Source organism: Petaurus breviceps, unplaced genomic scaffold, assembly GCF_028583685.1.
Source record: "Petaurus breviceps papuanus isolate PSGF00001 unplaced genomic scaffold, PetGlider_PUasm1.0 175, whole genome shotgun sequence".
In the NCBI taxonomy this organism is placed as follows: Eukaryota; Metazoa; Chordata; class Mammalia; order Diprotodontia; family Petauridae; genus Petaurus; species Petaurus breviceps.
The window spans coordinates 9,500,235-9,517,495 of record NW_027185764.1 but is presented as its reverse complement, the minus strand read 5'-3'; the positions used below and the strand labels follow the sequence as shown (position 1 = coordinate 9,517,495).

General features: G+C 44.7%; 1 protein-coding gene and 1 long non-coding RNA gene across 7 annotated transcripts in view; both read right to left on the bottom strand.

Moving 5' to 3' along the window:
• LOC138158646 (uncharacterized) overlaps nt 1-17,261 on the bottom strand; it is a 316,165-nt gene that overhangs the window by 12,220 nt on the left and 286,684 nt on the right. The window lies entirely within an intron of this gene.
• Nucleotides 1-17,261, bottom strand: part of TNRC18 (trinucleotide repeat containing 18) — a 160,239-nt gene that overhangs the window by 10,077 nt on the left and 132,901 nt on the right. For 4 of the 6 annotated variants that reach the window (XM_069084748.1, XM_069084749.1, XM_069084751.1 and 1 more), the window contains 6 exons: nt 16,164-16,597; nt 13,998-14,150; nt 9,956-10,097; nt 4,702-4,819; nt 2,051-2,126; nt 1,222-1,330 (listed from right to left, as the gene is read on the bottom strand). In XM_069084748.1, the coding sequence (XP_068940849.1) occupies nt 1,222-1,330; nt 2,051-2,126; nt 4,702-4,819; nt 9,956-10,097; nt 13,998-14,150; nt 16,164-16,597 (1,032 nt within the window). The remainder of the gene's footprint in view (nt 1-1,221; nt 1,331-2,050; nt 2,127-4,701; nt 4,820-9,955; nt 10,098-13,997; nt 14,151-16,163; nt 16,598-17,261) is intronic. The other 2 variants (XM_069084750.1, XM_069084754.1) reach the window with 1 other exon arrangement.

Here is a 17,261-nt window from a genome sequence, read left to right as displayed (position 1 = left end):
GTGTGTGTGTGTGTGTGTGTGTGTGTGTGTGTGTGTGTGTGTGTGTGTGTGTGTGTGTAGACTCTTAGGCTCTGTGGGGCAGGGTGTGTTCAGGGGAATGGAGGGGGTGTGTGTGTGTGTATGTGTGTGTGTGAGTGGTAAGTGTAGACTCAGGCTCTGTGGGGCAGGGTGTATACTGGGGAATGGAGGGTGTGTGTGTGTATGTGTGTGTGTGTTTGGGCTCAGTCTCTGTGGGTAGGGTATATGTTGGGGGGATGGGTATGTCTCTGTGGGTGTGGGTGTATATGAGTACATGTATGTGTGTCTATGAGCTCTCAGTCTCTGAGGTTGAGGTGTGTATATAAGTGTGTGTGTGTGTGTGTGTGTGTGTGTGTGTGTGTGCTGAAGGCAGGAAGGCATCATATAAAACCCAGTCCCAAGGGGCTCCTAAAGCAGTCAGTTTCCAAATCAAATGACCACCAGGATGAAGGATAAATCAATGATTCAGGGTGTTTGGATTCTAGTTTGGGGTCAGCAACTAATTTGTTTTTCGATCTTGGATAAAGTCACTTAACCTCTTTATGACTCAGCTTCTCTACCAATAAAATGGGAATAAAAATAGAGTAGGTATTCTGTGATTTCTTTTTTAAGCACTCATTATGTAAAATTCAACTCAAGGAGAGGGGGGAGGGATGTCAGAATGGTGAGTACTAATGGTGTTTTATCCTTTAAGACGTTTTACCACCTAGCCCTGTTCCTGGTTGGAAGTGTGATGTCCATCTCCTCCCGTAACACACACACACACACACACACACACACACACACACACACACACACTCTCCAGCACAAGAAAGAATGACAGTGGAATCCTGCTGTGAAGGTGAGATAATGCTTCATTTTTATCACAGGATGCTACGAGTTAATCAACGAGCAAAAGCTTCCTTTGTGCTAGGCACTATGCTAAACACTGGGGATAAAAAGAATGCCCCGTTGCCCCAAAAAGCAGCATGATCCCCTACCCTTAAGAAGCTCTCGTTTCAATGGAGGAGATTATATGTGGATAAGCAGGTGTGTGAATGGAAGAGTGTCGTGGGGAAGGCAGAAGACCAGGAAAGGCCTCCTGTAGAAACTGGGATTTGAGCTCAGTCTCCAAAGCAGCTCCAGGGCCTACGAAGGTAGATGTGAGGACCCTCCTGAGGACAAGACCTGCTCGGACAGGACGGTGGGTGGGGAAGGGCTTACCTCGGACCACAGTGCCAGGGTACAGGCAGCGGTACTGCTGGCTCCAATAGGCCGCAATCCTGGTCCCCTCAGGCAAGAATCGGATAGAAGGTGGCTTCACGTCTATGATCTGTGGGAGGGAGTAGAAGTGTAAACACGCTGGGGTCTCCTTGGGCTGCCCTGAAAGAACCAGGCTCCCTGTCTGTCCCTAGCATGCCTTGAGCATTCCTCACCAGGGCTTGGCAACTGGCTTCCAGCCCACATCGAGACTCTATGGAGAGTTATCAGTTCACATCAGCAGGTGTTCCCCTCATGGTGATGGGGAAGGACATAAGAAACCCTGACCGACTCACCCAAAGATTGAGAAAATCCCCTGTAGGCCTGGGCGTCCAAAATCAGACCTCCCAAAGGAATTCATAGATGAAAAGCTTTTAAGGTTTTTTTTGCGTTTCTCCCTTAGTCCCTTGAAGATCATATTTTTGGGGATGCATTGATAGATTTTGCTGATTTTTTGCCCTCTTCTACTTTTTACCTTTTTAAAAATATTTCCATTACATAGAATGGCTCTCTGGGACGGGAAAGGGATAGAGGAGGAAATTTAGGTGATATAAAAACAAAGGATATCAATAAGAATTTATTTTTAAAAAACTGGGGTGCTGGGGAGAGATTAGGTCTTTGTCCTAACTCAATGCCTTTTCCAAAGGATTGGGGAGATGAAAAGCCTTACATCTTCTCTATATTTCTCCCTGAAACTGAAATTCCATGGGTTGATTATTATGTCTTCCCCCCTGAACTTTCTCCTCTTCTCCCCCATGGCCTCCAATCAAAGGAAAAGGTCATGTTCACTCACTGCTTCCTGTAGGAGCTGCTCCAGACAATAGATGTGGGGTCGGTTGCCCCTCTCTCCTTCCACCACCACCCGGTATCTAAAACACCAGATCAGCGCAAGTGTCAGGCCACTGGAAGACTGATTATCATCAATATGGAAAGCTGCTTTCATTGCCTTCCTCTTCTTTCCCATGGCCATACCCTCCCCCCCCCCCCCTACATCCCCCCCCCCAATACATGGCTCCCTTCTCCTCCAGCTTCCTTCCACTGAGACTGTTAAATGAAGGCCACTACCACTGATGGGTCAAATGATGATCAAGTGAGACGCCTTAAATGAACTCCCTTCCCTCTTCCATGCCCCATTCCCCTAGGACTACTCCACATGCCACTATCTTGAGTCTTACACCAAAGAGGTGTGTTTTAATGTACCTTGGAAAGAACTTCCAAGAGAATTTTAGAAAGAGACAGGCAATTAAGTGTCCAAAACAAAAAGGCACCTCCCTTCTTTGGATAGAGGAGTGTGGGCATGGAATATCAAACATGTGTCCAGCTCAGCTGACATGAGGCTTGGTTTGCTGATTTGCCCCTTTTCTCCCTTTTTAAATTCTTTGGCACTGGTTAGGGATGTTATTTGGAATGAAGGTAATACAAAAACTAAAGGGAAGATTTTAGAGAAACTTTGGAAGACTTGTATGAACTGAAGTCGTGAAAAGGAAGAAGAACTGGGAGAAATCTCTTTGCTGCTATTACACAATAACATTCAGACAAACAACTTTGAAAGATTTAAGACCTTTGATCAATGCTGCTTAGTTGGTTGGTTGGTGTCCTTCAGTTCTGAAGAGGATCAAAATGGCATCACTATGTTAGAGTCGAATTACAGCGTGTCTGGATGTGGCTGATCAGACCCATATGGGCTCAGAATGCTCTACCATAGGTTGGGCACAAACAGCCCGTGTGAATGTTTGGGGTGTATCCTACATTTCCTTTGAGCTACTGCAATTCTACTTTGCTCATAGAGCACAGCACCTTCTTTGATGTGGGCACGCCATGCTGGGCAGTCCAGTGCCAGTGTCTCCCATGTCACAAATCAACTGTAAAGTTTTTAAGAGAGACCTTGAGAGTGTCCCTGTATCACTTTTTCTAACCAACATGTGAGCACTTGAGACCATTTATGGAGAACTCACACAGTGACCAAACATGATTCCAGAGGACCAAGGTGAATGCTATCTTTTGAGAGAGAGGGGATGGACTTGGGGGACAGAAGAAGATATATTTTTGGACACGTCTGATTTGGGAATTTGTTTTGTTTGACTATGTACTTTTGTCTCAAGAATGCCCCACCCCTTTCTATGGGGTTGGGGGGAGAGTAGAGAAAAGACTTTGGTTATTAGAAAAAAAATCAATATTAAAAAATAATTAGATTTTAAATAATTAAAATAAAGTGGTTCAAGCAGACACCCCAGCCCAGCAGAGCTGTACTTGACTCTTCAAACTCATGGAAGGACCCGGATTTCTATGCTCTAGCCCCCCAACCTGGACCCACCAATCCCTTGGCACTACTAATGATAATGATCCTAGGGGTACTATCTGCCAATACAGAATGTGTTATGACAGTGAAGTCTAGGGATAAAGACAGGAAGGATTGTGCTGGAACCAGGTGGTACTAGATGGTTCGATTTTCATTGTGGGCATTTACTCCTTACTGAACTATGAAATCCTGCAAATCAAGGTTTGGTTGTTTTGCTGATCGTCTGGACTTAAGAAAGTGACAGGGAAAATATTAATAATAATAAAGTAAAATCTAACATTTACATAGCACTTACTATGTGCCAGGTACTGTGCTAATAAGCATTTAACAATTATTTATCTCATATAATCCTCAAAAAAACCCTCCAAGGCAGGTGCTGTTATTATCCCCATTTTACAGATGAGGGAACTAAGATAGAAATTAATGATTTGTACAGGGTCATGAAGCCACTATATGCTATAGAGGGGATTTGAAGCCAGGTTTTCCTGGCTCCTCGGTTGTCTCTCTAGCCACTACACCATTCTATCTCTCACTGTCCTCTCTCTCCAGTCACTACTATAACGCTGTTAACAAATGTTTTCTGAATTAAGTTGGATGTGGTGGTTGAGAGGAATTGGGCCAGTGCTTAATGGGTTATACAGGGCCTTGATCAGTCTAAATGAAGCCATAATCTAGATTGGAGTTAGTAACCTGGGGTGCAGGAACTTGGGCTTTTTTTTAAATAACTATATTTCATAATAACTGGTTTTCTTTCTAATCCTATATGTTTTATTTTATGCATTTAAAGAATGATTCTGAGAAGGGATTCATAGGCTTCACCAGTCTCTGGTCTAGAGAAATGAACTGTATTAAGACGGTTTTCATCAATGTTGATGAGAGCTTCCTCAGGCCCTCAGAGCTTTGGAGGATCTGAAAAGACTCAACCAGACTCCCCTGAAGGGCCTAACCAGCAGCAGGTCTTGGCTGGGTGCGTCAGCTTCTTCTTCATGGTCTCCACTTTCCTACGTTTCTGGGGTTCCTTCTGCCCTAAAATGATGTCAAAGGTGACGATGCCTTGTGACTTCCCAGGCCCCCTTCACAGTCCCCTCTGCTTTTATGCCTGTACCCAGGTAGGGGGGAGAGGCCCAGCCCCTCACATGACTCACATGTCAGGCGAGTGCACAGTCTTCACATGCCCAGCATACAACAGCTTGTCATCCATGGGGATGAGGACCCTCAGTCCGTCCTTCAGTTCATCCTTGTCAATGATACAGGATCGAGGAGCTGTGGGACAGGGAAGGGACAGCAGGAATGAGTCACCCTGTTTCCCAATCAGAAGGGTCTGAGTCAGCACAGAGAAACGGTGCCTGGCCAGGAGAGATTTATTGCTTGTCACCAGATGAATGGCAGTCTTCCTACTCAGCAGAATGCAGGGAACTTCAATTAGGAGGCCTCTCACTTGCCTTTTTCCCCCAAAGAGTGAGCTCCCGAAGCTAGTTTCTCTATCCTTGGCCTGTGGTGCGGCTGGTCCCACAGCAATGCTCTACCCTCTCCTCTTCTTGGGCCTGTTTGATCTTTTAGGATTTATACACTGTGCAAAATCACCCCAGGGATTCTAACACATCAAACGGTTTCCTGCAGCCCCTTCTCCATTATCCATGCTGGGGGGAAGGAAGGCGACACACATCTCTAGGCAATAAGGCCTGGACCTCTCGAATGAGGAAACTCTTCCTACCGATACAGGTTACCACCTCTGCAACTCAGAGCCTTCGGAGGGGCCTAGGGCACTGAGAAGAGCTTTTCAGTGTAGTAAGGGAGACAACGTGCAACCAGTCAGGTACCAACAAGATATAGGCCGAGAAGGTGGAGAGAATCAGAGGAAAGGGCCTGGCATGAAGGAGGATCAGGAAAGGCTTCCTATGGAAGGAGGCATTTTAGCTGGGGCTCGAAGGGAGCCAGGTGAAGATAAGGAGGGAGAGCATTCCAGGCATGGGGGCCAGCCAGGGAAAATGCCTGGAGTCAAGGGATGGACTGCCTTCTTGAAGGAACAGGCTGGAGGCCAGTGTTCCAGAGGATGTGGGATGGAAGGTGTATTGGAGCAGGTTATGAAGAGCTCTGGATGCTAGAGGATTTTACATTTGGTCCTGGAAAGTATAGGGAGCCACTGAAATTTACTGAATGGGAGGCGAAGTGGTCAAACCTATGCCTTAGGAAGATCACTTTGGCAGCTGAGCTTGGAGGGACTGCAGTAGGGAGAAGGGATTTTTTTGGTAGGGGGAGGCAATCAGGGTTAAGTGACTTTCCCAGGGTCACACAGCTAGTAACTGTCTTAGGCTGGATCTGAACTCAAGTCCTCCTGCCTCCAGGGTCTATGCACTGTGTCATCTAGCTACTCCAGGGAGAAGAGATTTATGTCAGGGAGAATGAGCAGCAAACTAATGCAACAGTCCTTTGCATGAAGCAAACAAGCCCTAGAGCAGTGAGAGATTAAGTGAACTGTCCAGGGTCACAGAGACAATATATGTCAGAGGATGGACTTGAACCCTGGTCTCCCTGGCTCCTGTGCCACCACTATGCCATAATGGCTCTCTGTTGCTTAGGCAATAAGATAATTGATGTCTACAGATAATCCAAAAAACTATAACCAAAGGTTCCCACCTCCTTATATCAGAGTCACTATTGAGTATCTAACTGGAGTATCATTTCCTCTTTCTTCTCCCTCTTATTTTTGAATGGGAGGGAAGGAAGGGAAGGAGAGTAGGAAGAAAGGAAGGAAGGGAGGAAGGAAAGAAGAAAGGAAAGAAGGAAGGGAGGAAGGGAGGAAAGAAGGAAGGGAGGGAGGGAGGGAGGGAGGAAGGAAGGAAGGAAGGAAGGAAGGAAGGAAGGAAGGAAGGAAGGAAGGAAGGAAGGAAGGAAGGAAGGAAGGAAGGAAGGAAGGAAGGATATAAATATTATCTCATTTGACCATCACAATAACCCTGGGAGGTAGATACCGTCATTATCTCTGTTTTGCAGCTGATGAATTAAGAGTGACTGGCCCAGAATCACACAGCTAATCTATCTAAAAGGCACATGTGAACTCAGGTCTTCCTGACTCCAAGTGCAGGTGATGAGCAATTACCACCTCTGCGACTCACAGCCTTAAAGAACTGGCTAGGGAAATGAGAGATTAAGTGACTTGCCCAGGGTCACAAAGCCAGTACATGTGAGAGATGAGACTTCTAGCTAGGTCCTTCTGGCTCCAAGGCCAGCTCTCTAAGCCAACCATGCCCATCAGATCAGGACAATTAATAAATGCTTGTTGACTTGACTTATTGGGCTGCACCTCTGGACTGTCTGTGGACAGAACTGGGGCTGACTAGGCCCTGTTCTTCTCCTCAGCACCCAGGAACAGTAGGGACTTTCCAATAGCCACAAAGGACCATATACTCCAGGTGAATAGAGATAAATGTTGAGGAAGTCTCTTGTCTTCTTCCCCTCCCCCTCCATCCATCCGGGGGGGAGAGTGGTAGGGCAAGTGAAGACATCTTTCCTATAGCTTTCAAGGCTGCATGAACTACCACCCGAGGGCTTTTATATTCCATGTTTCTCTCAATAAATTCAGTGGCTCTCTATCATCTCGAGTTTTAAAATATAAAACCCTGTTTCACACTCAAAACCTTTCACAACCTTCCACCCACCCACCACCTTTCCTGTCTTTTTTATGCCTCAGACCCTTTCTCTCCACTGATTCCAGTGACACTGGCCTTGTGCTGTTCTCCCTCTCCAGACACTGGGCCTTCTCACTGGCTGTCCCCCATGCCTGGAAAGTTCTCCCTTTCATCTCTTCCTCCTGGCTGGCTTCCCTTGGTTTCTTCAAGTCCCAGCTAAAATCCCACCTTTTATAAGAAGCACTTCCCAGTCCCCTTTAATACTAGTGCCTTCCCTCTGTTGACTGTTTCCAATTTATCCTGTCAATAGCTTTTCTGCACATAGTTTTTTGCATGTTCTCTCCCCTATTAGACTGTGAGCAACTCAATGGCATCCCCAGGGATGAGCACAGTGCCTGGCATATAGCAGGCACTAAATAAATGTTCGTTGACTGAAAGTTCAAAAGTCAAAATTCTAGAGCACACACTTCCCCCACCCCTTTCACTTTCAGTGGACTGACGCACAATCTTCAGAGCATTTAAAGATCTGACTTTCAGGGGCCTGTCACCAAGTGCTTTAGGATTTCCTGGGGGCTTTAGAAGCCTGATGCCTTCTAAAAGGATGGGCATACTGTTAAGTATGAGCTGGCATGACAGGCAGCACTCTAGGACCAAAGACTCAATTGAAGGATGATCAGACTCTCAGTTAATAACAGCAATAATGGTTGGCATGTATACGGTGCTTTAAATATTTGCAAAAGTGCTTTACATGTTCTCCTTTGAGCCTCACAACAATCTTGTGAGGTAAATGCTACTCTTGTCCCCATTTTACAGAGGAGCAAATTAGGGCTGAGAGAGTTTAGTAAGAATTTGAGGTGGAACTTGAACTCAGGTCTTCCTCACTCCAAGTCCTGAAATTCTATCTACTTTATACAACCCGGCTGCTGACTGACCCGAGCACCAGAACGATGAGATGGACCAGCTAAAACCATGACAAAAGAGTCATGTGTTGGCCCTGGATCTGGGCCTCAAAGACAACCTGGATTCCTTCTCACTCAGCAAAAAGATACAGAATCAAAAAAACAAAAGAAAAAAGACACAGAATCATCACTGTTCACTGGCTAATTCTTCAGCATGTGGCTGAGCCTGGATCATGGCTTTTGGTTTTTTTTTTTTTAAAGTACCCCCACCCAGGAACAGGGAAGAGAAATCAAAGGAGGTCCAGACTGACACCTTGTTAGTGATCTGGAAAGGAACTCCAAAGTTCTGGCTTCAGTTAGAGCTTTGTGAGGCTCCTTTATGGACTTCAGTGGTCCATGGTCTTTTCATTGTTCATTTCTTTGGCTATCCCTGAAGGAGGCCTCGGTACAGGAGGCTCAGTCTAAGTCAGCGGTTCCCATTTGATGGGAACCCTTTGGAAGTTAAGGGGATGTTCCAAAGAGATGGCACTGAAAATTCTTTAATGGTGCCTTAAGCAGCAAATAATTACAACCACCCACTCCAGAGTTCACACCACTTTAAAAAAAAAAACTTGTTTGTAGGACAAAAAACACTGGAAACCATTGGCCTAAGTGAAATGGTTGCTAGCATTGAGTGGGAAACAAAATTTGGGGAAGAGACACCATCTTCCACCCAGGATGTTACACTATGTCAACCAACTCAGCAAAATCCTCTAATTTAGACAGTGATTCCAAAGATGGGATAATGGTCTACCTTGGGGAAGGTCGAAGACCTAAATCCTGGCCCATGTTCCTCCAGATGCATTTCTTTCTTTTCTTTCTCTCCTTGTTTCTCTACTCCCTTTACTTTATCTCCTTTCTTCTTCTTCTTCTAAATTTTTTTTTTTGGAGGGCAATTGGGGTTAAGTGACTTGCCCAAGGTCACACAGCTAGTAATTGCATCAAGTGTCTGAGGCCGCATTTGAACTCAGGTCCTCCTGACTCCAGTCTTTCTTCCTTCTTCTAACTGGCTTCTATCTCCTACTTTTTTCTTCACCCTTTAATCCTTCTTTGACAATGTTCTAGGTCTACCAGGAGTGCCAATCAATGTTGCTTAGCCCAGTGTTTCCACCCTTTTTATTCACTCCTGTGAACCTGAATTTGATGGGATCTCAGGCACGTCATATGTTGGGTCACCCCACAGTACATTATCACTGGTCCTATCCCTTTCATTTAATAGAAGTAAATGAAGCAGAATAGCCACACTCTCTAGGTCCTCCCAGGAATGGGATTAACAATATCTTGTGTCCCTACACCACCAAGCACCTCTTCCTCTATAATACTGCCCAGAACCAACATCTACACATGTCTACATATATATACACATGCTCAAACATATACCCACCAACATATACATTATATATGCATATATATTTCTATACAAATACCTAAATCTACAAACACACACCCTGGGTCACCCACACACAATAAAATACAGCAGTATACAGTACGGAATATGTGACTGTGTATGGAATCTGTGTATGTTCTCATTTACATCTATAATTGCATTTATTAATTATATTTATTATTCTTATTAATATATTTGTGGCTTTATCTAAATCTTCTCTCTGCCTTGGTCACCAGGATACTCTTCTTTTTCCCTTTTGTCCCATTCCAATCAAAAATGAATGATGGGGAAGTGGAAAGCCTAGAGTCTACTCTAGGTCCTACAGTAACACACCAAGGACAACGCACTGGTATTGGGAGGGAGTGACCTACCCTCATGGATAGGACTGTGGTCCGGGAAGGCCTTGCCCTATTGTCTCCAGGCCCCAGCTCTTTCTTTCCCTCACCTGGAGTCAGTGGCCGCTCTACCAGCATGCTCAGAGGCAAGTTCTCATCCTCAGAGAAGCTGCTGTCTTGGTTGGGTTCAAAATCCTCTTCAGCTGCCATACTCTCCATCAGCTTACTCACAGCTCCTCCCTTCCCTCGGTTCTAGAGTTGGTCAGAAACATACAAGGTTATAAGATCTTAGAAAACAGAGATTATGTCCATTGTAGCTCACTGATGGAAAAAACCTAGGATACCATACTACTATACCAAACCATAACATACCATACTTCTATAATAAAGTCTTTGGAATTTTCACCGGTTGGTCAAACCCTCAAAAAATGTGGAATGAGTTATTATAATGTCAGTTTTCTTTTTTTCAATTATGAGATTACAGATGGGGAGAATTCAAACAGAAAACCAGAACACAACTTTACTGTACCAAGATGGCCTTGCCAGTCCCAGACGCTCAGGAAGAAACAAACATGGAATAGTAGAAAAGTCAAATATTGAAAGAAGTGGAAAAGTCTGGCAGAAACTAGGTATAGACCAATATTCATATCATACATGAAGGTAATCTCCAAATGGGAACATGATTTAGACATAAATGGTAAAATCATAAAGAGTAGAGAGCATTGAGCAGAGTCAGAAGACCTGAACTCTGAGAGTCATGAATCTCTCATGACTAGGTGTTTGATGTTAAACAAGTCATCTCACTTTTTAAAATTTATTTTATAAATCAAATTGTATTGCTACCTTTCCCCTCCCAGGACCATCTCTTAGAGTAATTTAACTTAATGTTTCTAGGCTTCAGTTTCATCTTCTATAAAATGGGGATAAGAATATTTGCCCTATCTAGGTCATTGAGCTATTTTGAGATAAAAACAAAGAGATAAATGACTAAAGAAGAGAAAGTCTACAGGGTCAGTATTTCTTGAATCACAAATAGTGACTATGATTTTAAGATTCCATTTTCCAACTCACCCATCCTTACCTCAAAAACTATCACCACTAGATGCCCAGTAAATATTTGTTTCTATCATTAGGATGTTGGGTCCCAGGGATGAAGGATGGACTACCATGATTTTCCAAAGAGATCTAAGGCACAGAACTCATGGTAGTCAACACCAGGTAGAGCTAGAATACCACAAAGAACAAGGCATTTTATCCAATGGGCTGCAGAACGTTCTGAACATCTGGATGGAGAAAGGATCACGAGTGACAGGACATTATGGGAACTGATCTAGCCAGCACTGAAGATCATTGCTGGTCTGGTATGGTTCATCTCTTGGTTCCAGGAGTCTGTTCCTGGTCAGATCAGAGCCCTAGAAGAGCAATCCCTTCTCATTCTAGACCTTAGCTCCCAAAGATGACCTACAGAACTCTATCAGTATAGATGGGTGATCTAAGGGGAGGTCTGAGAATGCTAAAATCAGAGAGTTTTAAAGCTGAAAAATGAGGTAAACAGAACCAGCCAAACTACATACACAATAATTACAGTGATATAAATGGAAACAAGGGTAGCAATCGAACACAATGAATGCTATTAAAACACAATGACCCACTAGTCACTTAATCCCAAAGAAGAGAAAGGAAAAGGTCCTTCCCCACAGTTTCTTTTCCAAAGAGGGGGACTACAGGTGTGGAACACTGTGTATAATGTCGTTTTTAAAATATAATGGCTATTTTTGTTTAATTTTTGTTCTCTCTTTATTCTTTATTAAGAGGAGGATACATTGGGAAATGTAAGTGATGGAGAAAAAAACTTATCGATGCAAAATTTATTTTTTTTGTCTTTAAAAAAAAAAATCTTTTCCTAGGATATGAACGGGAAGTTTTCTAAGGAAGAAATCTGAGCTATGAATAGTCATAGGGAAAAAAAAAAGCTCGAAATCACTAATTATAGAAATTCAAATTAAAGCAATTCTGAGTTTCCATATCACACCCATCAGATTGGCAAAGTTGACCCAAAAAAGAAGAATGACAAATGCTGCAGGGGCTGTGGGGGAAAAAGGCACATTAATGCACTATTGGTAGAAGTGTGAATAGGTACAGCCATTCAGGAAAGTAATTTGGAACAATGCCCCTGACATTACTAAACTGTGCACATACCAGTTGACATCCCAGTGATACTACTACTAGACCCATATCCCAAAGAGATCAAAAAAAGAGGAAAATGAACCATATGCACAAAAATATTTATAGCAACTCTTTTCACTGGCAAAGAACTGGAAACTAAGAGGGTACCCATCATTCTGGAATGGTTGAACAAATTATGGCACCTAAATGTAATGGAATACTATTGTGCTGCAACAACTGATGAAAGGAATGAAACCCAGGAAGACTTGTATAAACTGATACAGAGTGAAGTAAACAGAACCAGAATGATTTATACAATAACAACATTATGAGAACAAACAACTTTGAAGGATTTAAGAACTCTAATCAAGGCAATGACCAGCCAAGATTCCCTAGGACTGATACAGATTCCCAAGTGTGTTACCTACCCCCTAACAGGGACAGACTCAAGGTGCAGAATGAGGCATAGATATTTTTGGACATGGCCAATGAGGGAATTTGTTTTGCTTGACTGTGAATATTTATTACAAGGCTTTTGGTTTTCTTTCTTTCTTGCCTGCTTTCTTTCTTGCTTTTTGGAGGGCAATTTGGGGTTAAGTGACTTGCCCAAGGTCACATAGCTAGTTTTTGTGTTAAGTGTCTGAGGCTGGATTTGAACTCAGGTCCTCCTGACTCCAGGGCCAGTGCTCTATTCACTGCACCACCTAGCCACCCCCGGTTTTCTTTTTTTTTTTTTTTAATCAAGTATGAAAGTGGGAAGGAGTGAATACTGATTTTTATCAAATGAAACAAAATTTAAAAAAAAAAGATTAAAAAGAGAAGAAAACAAACAAATGAAGATGAGAAAACTAAAAAAAAAGAAAGAAAAAGAATGTCTTTCCATACAACAATCCTATGAGATTGATATTACAACAATTGCTTTTCATTCCCACTTTACAGATGAGGAAAAAGAAGCACGGCAGGATTAAAGGATTTGTTTGCCCATAATCACAGAATGAGAGTCTAAGATGAAGGTAAAAAGCCATCAGCCTTGGCACTCCACCATCACCACCCTCCATCCCCTCAGACTGGAAGGCGGAGCCATGAATGCCAACACTTCCATTTAGGGAACAAGTCCAGGTCAATCTATCTCGTCATTTCCCATCCATCTGTACCACTGTGGGGCTCTTCTGACTTTTCTACTATGCCTCCACAGTGGGCACTTTCCCTATTCCTGCTCCCCCCTTTCAGCTTCCTTTCGTGTGTTGTCTCCCCTGACAGACCGTAAGGTCCTTGAGGGCTCTATCCCAATACTGACAGAGGCAGAAATGGAAACCTACTCCGTTGTCTCAGTCTAGGTCAGTGTGCCTGCCCCTCCTTAGCAGCCTGAGAGCCCACCACGCTTGGAGGTTTGCCACATTGGTGTTGACCTAGTTTGGGATCAGCTTTAAATCTACCTCCGCTCACAGTTATTGAACTCCTGAGCCAGTTTTGGCCTCCTTAGCAGCAGGGACTACAGGTTTGTGCCACCATGCCCAGTTCAGAATAATGTTTTTCAGTGCATAAAATAAAATACATAGAATTACAAAGGAAACCACCTCTATTGAAACAGTGTTATCATAATATACAGATAGATAGATATAGACATAAATATATTTTTTTCTTTTTGGAGGGGGGAAGGCAGGGCAATTGGGGTAAAGTGACTTGCCCAAGGTCACATAGCTAGTAAGTGTTAAGTGTCTTGAGGTCAAACTTGAACTCAGGTCCTCCTGACTCCAGGGCTGGCGCTCTATTCATTGCACCACCTAGCTGCCCCTACAATTTATTTTTTAAAATTCACAGACTGGATGGTTTTTAACATCTCCTTCCAGCACTAACATTTTATATCTAGGAAACCACTGTCCTCACCCAAAGGCTGACAAAGACAGACAGATAACGAGCCAAGATATATAGAGAGATAAAGAACCAAGTCCATTGCTTTGCACTTCTTTAGTGGCTGTTACTTACCTCTTTCTTCACCTCTTTTCCTTTCGCCTTGGCCTTGTTCTTCTTGTTGGCCATGGAGCTGGTTAAGGGAGTCCGAGACTCTGAGGCCAGGGAGGGGATGCCAGGAGGTGACATGGAAGAACAGCAGGAGCTCTCCTTCCCCTTCTTCTTCTGCTGGAGGGATAAGCACAGCACACGGACAAGGTCAAAGGATCGGCTGAGAGGGAAGGGGCCCTGGTATGGGAGGAAGCTCATTAAACATCACCTCCCATCTCTCTGACAGCAGTGGGCGTCCCCTTTGCCCTTGCATCACACCTAACCTCTCTCCACACCTGCTTTTTAAAAACAAGAAATAGATGGTCCAGAGTAAAAAATGCCTCCCTTCCCCAGAGCCTGTTCTTACTTCAGAGTTGTACATCTAAAAGGAGATTGTGTGATCCTTTGGTCACCTTTCCCATTGCCACCTTCCCTAAACCACTGGACCAGAGGTGGGGAACCTGCGGCCTTGAGGTCACATGTGGCCTTCCAGGTCCTTGGGCACAGTCTTTTGACTGAGTCCAAGTTTTATAGAACAAATCCTTTTATTAAGGAGATTTGTTCAGTGAGGTTTGGATTTAGTCAAAGGTCCACACTTGAGGGCCTAGAGGGCCACATGTGGCCTCAAGGACACAGCAGTTTCCCCACCCCTGCACTGGATCCATAGATTATAATAATGTATACATTAGTAATCCAGAACCCAAAGGAAGCTCAGATCCTGATCAGTCAGGCAGGGGAAGAGGTGGTTTAGGCTAAAGGTCTTGTGGCCACAGATCAGGGTAATGATTAAGGGTCATACCAACTGAAAGTATAGAAGCAGGATGGCATAGTGGGTAGAGCACTGGACTTGAAGTCAGGAAGGCCTGAGTTTAAATCTGGCCCCAGACATTTACTAGTGGCATGACCCTGGGCAAGCCACTTAAACACCATCTGCTTCAGTTTCCTCATCTGTAAAATGGCATAACAGCACCTACCTCCCAGAGCTATTGCAAGGATCAAATGAGATAATAACTGGAAAGCACATAGCACAATGCCTGGTACATAGTAAGCGCTATAGAAATGTTAGCTATTATTGTTAAGACAGGAAGTCCTGTGTTCAAGTCCTGCCTCTGACACACATCGGCTCTATGGCCTTAAGCAAGTCATTTAACCCAGGGCTCTAGCCAACTCTTATCTAAGACTGTAAGTTACAGAGAAGACATCAACCTGCACTGGTAGAGGGATTTCACTAACCTGGGAGTTCCTTAGATCAATGAAATCTCCTGTCCAGTCCCTATCCCTAATTACCTAAAAAGCAGATTTATCTGAAAAACCCTCCAGTCTCTTTAGACAAAGATGATCACCAAAGGGCTTTGCCAAAATAATAGGTTTCCAGGACTAATTGGAAAGGGAACATGTGCTGGCTTTGGCATGACTTGACCAAGGAGCTTGAGAAATAATGCTTATCCCGCCAGGATGGGCGCTCTTGTTCAAGAAACAGGTAGTCACAGCAGCATGGGTCTGTGGCCAGAAGGGACCTTGGAGGTCTCATCTTCTAGATAAGGACACTGCGATTCTGGGACATTAGTGACCTTCCCAAAGTCATACAAGTAGTAAGTGTTAGAGGGTAGGATTCGAATCCAGGTCTGATCCTACAATCAGGACTCTTCCACTGTACCTTACTGCATCCCATAGTTGGGACAGTATTGGGGAAAGAAATCAGTGATAGAAAGTAGGGAGAAAAAATAACAGTAGACATATGGGGTCTTCCCAGGACTTAGTGACATTCCTGAGACTTGCCAACGTGGGAAACTGTTGGTCTCTGTGTCCTGTGCCAGGCCAGGTAAAATCAATGAGCAAATTTTAAGTGCCTGACCTATGCTAGACCAGGGACGGATGGGGAACCTGCGGCCTTGAGGCTACATGTGGCCCTCTAGGTGCTGAAGTGCAGCCCTTTACTGAAATTCACAGAAGAAATTCTATGAAGTTTGGATTCAGCCCAAGGGCTGCGCTTGAGGACCAGAGGGCTGCATGCGGCCTGCAGGCTGCAGCTTCCCCACCCTGTGCTAGCCCTGGTTCTAAGCACTAGACCCCAACTCCAGACACTGAAAAGAAAACCCTTCAAGAAAAAAAAATATACTACTCCACACCCCCCCTCCCATGACTCCCTACCTTGCTGAGCTCTTTCCTCTCCTTCCCTTTGCCTCCTTCCTTTCTGGGGCTCAGTGGGGTCCCTTTGCCACAGCGGCTTCCTTTGGAGACAGGGGTGGAGGAAGCAGGGGACAGAGCCGTGGCTGCAGTGCTGGCATCATGGAGGAAAATCCGCTCACTCCGCCTCCTGTTCCACAGATCATCGTCGCTCACCTCCAGCCCAAACTCAAAGCTTGACTCCTTGGGGGACTTGAGCTTCTTTGACTTTCGCCCTTTCTCCACAGCAATCTTGGCTTTCTCTGGGCCGGGAGGGCTCACACCCAGGGTACTGGTAGAGGGTGCAGGTGGGGCTCCCCCCTGTTCCATCAGCCCCTTCTTCCCCCGAAGCAGCCCTGGTGGGGATTTCTTCCTTATCTTGACTTCACTCTCTGAGTCGGTGTATTCAAATTCAGTCCCTAAATACAAGTGGATGAAAGGATTATGGTATCAGCCAGGGCATTTTTTAGCTCCCCATTTAATGCCAGCCTTCCCCCTTCCCTTCCAACACTCAGTTATAGCACCTTACTAACAATCAATTCATTCAACAAAACAGTGTCTGACAGAGTTGAAGACCCAACTGGGTTCACTGCATCTGAAGGAGTGCTTCCCAACCTAGGTCCCTGCTCCCTTCCTATTCTTGACAACCGGGTGAGCAATGAAGAGATGCTACTCTCCCTTCTGGGAGATAAGTGACCCTGACTTCTGAATCACAGGAGGAAGGAAGGACGGCAGAAGCCCCAAAGCCCAGAACAAGTCAGAATGGTTTCCTAGAAGCTCCCCTCCATTTTCTCAATGGCCCCTCCAACCAAGCGTAGAGAGGTCCCAAAACATGGATCTGCCCCCAGAGCTTCAAATTCTGACCTCTCCCTGCTCTGTTTAGAGCTGCTCTGGGCCTTTTCAATGTCCAGACTCCAACATGAGGTTACAGTCCTGAGAACAAGCTTCATGAAGGCTAGACAGCCTCCATACCAGGGAGTCCTGTACTCAGTTCAGGCATCAGAATGCTTTGTTGGGACATTCTCACCATAAACTGTTTGGTGGAAGGAAGGAAGGAAGGAAGGAAGGAAGGAAGGAAGGAAG